We start from the raw sequence: 6,044 nt of genomic DNA on the forward strand, positions 1-6,044 counted from the left end.
GTCTAATTGGCGGATCTCTTGCCAATCTTAAATTAACACTTGCAAAATTAAAAATAAAAAAGGTCCTTTTTCAATTTCTTCCATACGAAGAGTTCTATTTCTAGGAAATTGGCACAGTGGTAAATCACTCCACTTCAAGGTTTTAACCAGTAAATCAGGAGATACAATCAGATTGGAACTAAATGACAAAGTCTTTTTTCCTTTAACTTTTCCCCCTTAGCCTCTCCTTCTTTCTTAAGAAACAGGTTTTCTTGATGCCACCAGCTGTCTTGACTCCAGTTATTCCAATTGTGTAGTGACACAAATAAAACCAAAAAAAAAAAACAATTTACATCAACTCTTCCTTCTATGATAAGAAAGAAACACGCCTTTTATATAATATTCCTACAACCTTTCACTTCCACTTGTAAGTTAAAACATTTGATCCTTCATTTTTCTCTTCAAGAAAATGTCTGCTACTGATCAAGAATCCAGAGTTTCACTGAAGCTTTTGATAGATGACAAGAAAAATAGAGTTATTGTTGCTGAATCCAACAAGGATTTTGTTGATATATTATTCAGTTTTCTTTCCTTTCCAATTGGAACAATAATCAGATTAACCAACAACCAGCCATTGTCAAAGATAAGTCCAATTTCTACTTGTTTGAACAATTTATACCAAAGTGTTGAAAATCTTAGTGTAAAACACCTTTATTCAGAAAATTGTAAGTCAGTCCTTTTAAATCCAAGAAATCCATGCAATGAAGATTGTTTCAAGTTGAAAGTGAACATAGATGATTCTGTTTCCAACAAGTACTTCAAATGTTCTAATAAAAATTGCTCAAAAAAGAGCTGGTTGCTCAATGTTAATTGTTATTGTGGAGGGAGGACAACTAAGGAGATGTTTTCAGAAATAAGAAATCCAACAAATGATTATGATGGTGTTTTTCTTAGGGGAGGAATAGAGTTTATAATCAGTGATGATTTAAGAGTGTTGCCTGGTTCTCCAAGTTCTCTCGTGAAACTGCTTTCTGATCTTGGCTACAGCCACATGAATCAGATAAAAGAGATGTCTGTGGAAATTGGCAAGGAGGAGGTAAGATTCTTGCTTTTTCTATTAAAAGCACAGCTCGGTGCACTAAGCTCCTGCTACGTACGGGGTCCGAGTAAGGGCCGGACCATAAGAGTCTATTGTAGGCAGCCTTACCCTGCATTTTTGTGAGAGGCTGTTTCCACGGTTTGAATACGTGACCTCCTGGTTACATGGCAACGACTTTACCAGTTACGCCAAGGCTCCCATTCATTCTTGCTTTTTCTATTATTGCTTGATTTTTGAATAAGCCATCTAGAGTAATGAATCCATGCAGACCTAGCGGAAAATAGCGCACAATAAGAGAAAAGTATCTATATATAGGCATATATCAATTAGTTGGGATTAAGTTTTAGTCGTGTTATTACGTTACTTTAGGCCCTATGATTTCTAGGAGCCTTTTGGTCATGTCAGTAGAAAATATAGAGAAATTCCAGTACATTTTATTTTTATTTTGCATAATATTGGACTAAGATAAACTTAAATGGAGCGATATGGTCAGTGTAGATTCACATGGCCAGTGACCTCGTTGTTGTTTGCTGTTGTAATCTAGAGTAATGAGCTTAGGTTCTTGATCATATCATTTGACTGAAGTAGCTAACTTAAAGAGATAAAATAAGAAATATGCATAGCAGATATACAGATAGCAAAACGAATGTTGCTCCACATTCAAGTCTCAAGTGATAAAAATGGATAATATATGCACCACCCCTTTGAAAATATCCTAATCAAATGAGAGTAAAAGTCCCTTCAGATAAATGGTAGTCTTTGAATAAGAAGATATGAAAAATCAGTTTAAGATGTCCAATCTAATAGAAAGGAAAAACACTAAAGAGGAAATTGATTCAGTAAATAAAGTGCAATTCATGTGATGTATTACAAGAACTTAATGCAGTTTCGTGCTAGGAATTTTTCTCTTCCTCATTTTGATGATATCTTATGTGCATTTTACTTGTTTTTCTCTGTCCAGATATTAAGACTGCTCACTTGTTCATTTATCTCAAAATCTCCCTTGACTGAGGTGTTTCTGAACAAGAAAGCTAATATAGTTGACAACAACATCATGCCTGAGCCAAGAATTTCACCACTTTTTGCTGATAAATTCCATTACAGCGGAAACTCCTGGAAAATAAACCTGAAGCTAATATTAAACAAGTCTAGAAACAAGATACTGTATGCTGAAGCAAATGATTCATTAGTCGATTTTCTCTTCAGTTTCCTCACTTTTCCTATTGGATCAGTGATCCGTGTTCTAAATGGGATTTCTGGACTTGGATGCATAGACAACCTGTACAAAAGTGTGACGGATTTGGAATCAGAATGGTTTCCTTATGATCGGTACAGATTACTCAACCCCGGTGTTGCACCAAGACATAAATGCCAGAATCAGTTGCTTCCGATTTCTGTGGGACTCGACGATCATAGCCTTTTAGACCCCAGGTGCACAAGTGGTAGCACAAGTGATTTTGGAAGATTAACACTGTCACCTTCCTTGTTTATTGTTTCGGACGATTTGGTAGTCAGGCCTATGTGTTCTACATCAAGTTTTGGCTTACTCAAAGAACTAAATGTACCCTTGTGTGACATTGAAGAGCAAGTGATCTCCATTGATAAGGCAGAGGTAATTTCTTGACTCAGATTAAAAGCTAAAAATACATTGCTTTAATCCAATTAAAAAAAATGATACCATGGTTTCTATGACAGGCACAGCTCTTGCTGCAGGCAGCATTTATCGGGTCATCATCTGCTTTAACACTTGCCTTGAGCTCTTTCTTGAATAAACAGAAACAAGAGATGGACTAATATGCTACAAACTACAAGAGCAGCTTGGCTTGGTGGCTATGTCATACTGTTCTATATTATATTGTCTGCTTAATATTTGGATTGAGATAAGTTTAAATGGAGCGGCATGGAAAGCAAAGACTAATATAGTTGATTCTATATTTCTTTAGATTGAGGCATTGTTGTTGTTTGTATTGCCTACTGAACAAGCTTTTACTGCCCTGCTAGTTCATTTAAATGAGGTGAAGTTAGATGGTAATGCTAGCAATTTGAGTGCTCTTATAAATTAAGACTTTGTTACTACTTCCTGATATATTCACAACTATGATTTCTCTATCTTTTTATTTCTGGTTCAATTCCCTAACTCTGTTAGATTTGAATAATCTTGCATCTCTCTTGTATTGTAAATTATTCACTGATATCTCTGTTTTTTTTGTTTTTTTTGGTTTTCCACCCGGTGTCCGGTACCTGCATTGGAGCCCGACTATATCCGGATTCGCACTGCGTAGGGCCCATTCGGGGGAAGCTCCCTACCAAGGATTTTTGCATACCTAGGGCTCGAACCCAAACCTCTGACTAAGGGAAAGTAGTCTCATCAACTACACCACATCCTTTGGTGGTCTCTGTCTTTTTGTTTGTGCTTTGTTTCCCCAACTCTGTTAGATTTAAATAATTTTGCACCTCTCGTCTGCTATAAACTAGTGATATAGCCCGCGCTTCGCGCGGTTGTAAATAACATTAGTAATTTATAGTAACTGATATTGTTGTAAATTTTTTCGAGATAAAATAGATTATATTTTTCGTGTATATGCATATAGTAATTTTTAATATCTCAATAAATTATTAAAAGCTCGTATTAAATAACGAATATATATATATATCACAAATTAAAGTCCATTTAAAATGGTTAAAAGAAGGGAAAAACCTTACAAAAGTTGGAGACATTCGGCGAGGCCGTAAAGCATGAGTCAACTGACAACTATTAAATATGTCTCTTTGATAGTCCTTATCACAATGAACAATTGTACAAGCAGTGGCTAAGATAATAATTTAAAAAATACAATACTTTATACTGTAAATTACCAGCCAAGAGTGCAATAAAGGTTAGTTTTGTATATATCATTACTATCTTGAGACAAATTAAGCAAAATATTTTTTTTGAAAAAAGAACCGGAATTCAAGCAACATATTAAACAGAGGGATTATAAAGAAGGAAATGTTAGTACGGTAGACTACAACCGAAAACGAAAAAAGGATGATGAAGCTTACAATGCTATGGTAGAGGAGGCATCAATAAGCCATTATGCCACTACTAAACGACTGTTTCAAGTTGAATAGGAATAAGGTTTGTACTAAGAGTTTTTCAGTACAATTTGACTGTTGTCTCAATAGACCTTGATGAACTAAATTTTCCTCTAAAGTCTAAACACGCTTTATAACTCTGAAATCCAAACTCTGCAGCTGCTTTTGTTGGTATGATGCGACGATCCAGCGGTTTGAATATCTGAAGCCAAGAGCTCATGAGTAATACCACAAGTTTGCTCTGATTTAAAATTCTTGGAGAGAAGGCATTCCATATTAAGTCCATTCTTGGATTCAGATCTAACTTCAGTGAGAGGAACTACATGAATGCACACACAGAATTCAACCATCTTTCTAAAGTTTAACTCCCATCATTTGGAACATAAGTTGCAACTAATGACTAATATTTGAGTTTTTGAAAGATTTGAAAAAGTAAGGTTGGAAATATTTTGAAAATTTTACTCTTTGTTGGGCAAAACAGATAAACAACCTTATCCATGTTTGCAAAGACAGATTTTGCAAACTCTAAAACAAATACCATCTATGTAATTTACCTCAACTTGGTGGTGGAGGGATTGCACCTGGTTAATGATCTCACCAAGTATCAATCAATAGTTTTTCCAAACATCTATTTTAAAAAACAATAAACTAACCATATCAGAATTCTATATATTTTTCTCTTAAAAATAATAAACTTCTTGATAGGCTTGTAGCAATAACAGAAGCTAGTATCTGTATCCCAAGACCTTGATGTAGCATTGCATCAAATTCTTCTTGCTTGTTCTACTAACAATAACGTTATTTCGGCTTTAGATAACGCTTGATTTGACCCTCCATTGTGTCCCAAGCACCGAGTAGGTAAACACATAAAATTATTTAAAAAGTAAAACAGATATAAACTGCATTCTCCAATACTCTATGAGAACATATTTTAGAAGTTATTGAACTAAGCTTATTCTACTAACAATAACTTTATTTCGGCTTTAGATAACGCTGGTTTTGACCCTCCATTATTAGTAATGTGGCTTCACGATTTTACAACATCTTGCAAGTCACTTTAGCTATATATATATATAGTGTATGCAAAACACAGTAATGAATTTGAGAAGGCCCAAGGATTAGTATACATCCATTACTCATTTTTTTAATAGACAATATTAGAAATTGAAAAGGATGAGAAGATTAATTGAAGACACTTATAACCTGTTTGGTCAAGCTGGAGAAATCAGCTTATTTTGAGAAGTGCTTTTGAAAAAAGTACTTTTTGGAGAGAATCAGTTTGTGTTTGGCTAATCAGTCTGAAAAGCACTTTTGAGAAATAATTTGTGTTTGGCCAAGCTTTTTAGAAAGTGTTTTTAAGTGTCAAATTACGAATAAGGACATGAATAGATTTACTTAATAATTAATATTAAAAGTAAATAAATAATATCAAAATTTTGTTATTACATGCAATAATTTAAAAAAAATCATTTTATTTAAGTAAAATATGAAAATAAAATTAAAAAGTACTTAATTCTTTTAATATAAGTTAAATATATTAAAATTCCTTCAACAAATATAAAAGCATTCACCCCTAAAGACACTATATATTAGAAAGTTTCCCCAAAATAAGAAGAAATATTTATAAATTAATATCCTAAGTATTAGGTTTAAGGGTTATTTTGGTATATACTATATTTTGTTAAGGGTATTTTAGGTAAGAAGAAAAGCCAAAACTGCTTCTGCTTCTGTTTTTGAAAAGAAACTACTTTTTTCTGCTTCTTTGAAACTGCTTCTGCTTCTTCCCAAAAGCACTTTTTTCCCAAATAAGCTTGGCCAAACACCTCAAATTAGGAGGAAAAAAAGTGTTTTAAAAAGTGTTTTTGAGAAAAAAAAACACTTTTTTTGTCTT

General features: G+C 33.7%; 1 protein-coding gene across 1 annotated transcript; it reads left to right on the forward strand.

The window, feature by feature from the left end:
• The first annotated feature begins 322 nt into the window (after positions 1–322).
• Positions 323–3,187, forward strand: LOC107810481 (uncharacterized). Its single transcript, XM_016635270.2, has 3 exons — positions 323–1,075; positions 2,040–2,690; positions 2,774–3,187. The coding sequence occupies exons 1-3, from the start codon at positions 449–451 to the stop codon at positions 2,870–2,872; spliced, it is 1,377 nt and encodes a 458-aa protein (XP_016490756.1). The 5' UTR covers positions 323–448; the 3' UTR covers positions 2,873–3,187.
• The last annotated feature ends 2,857 nt before the right edge of the window (positions 3,188–6,044 follow it).

Source organism: Nicotiana tabacum, chromosome 10 (genome assembly GCF_000715075.1).
Source record: "Nicotiana tabacum cultivar K326 chromosome 10, ASM71507v2, whole genome shotgun sequence".
NCBI classification, from domain to species: domain Eukaryota; kingdom Viridiplantae; phylum Streptophyta; class Magnoliopsida; order Solanales; family Solanaceae; genus Nicotiana; species Nicotiana tabacum.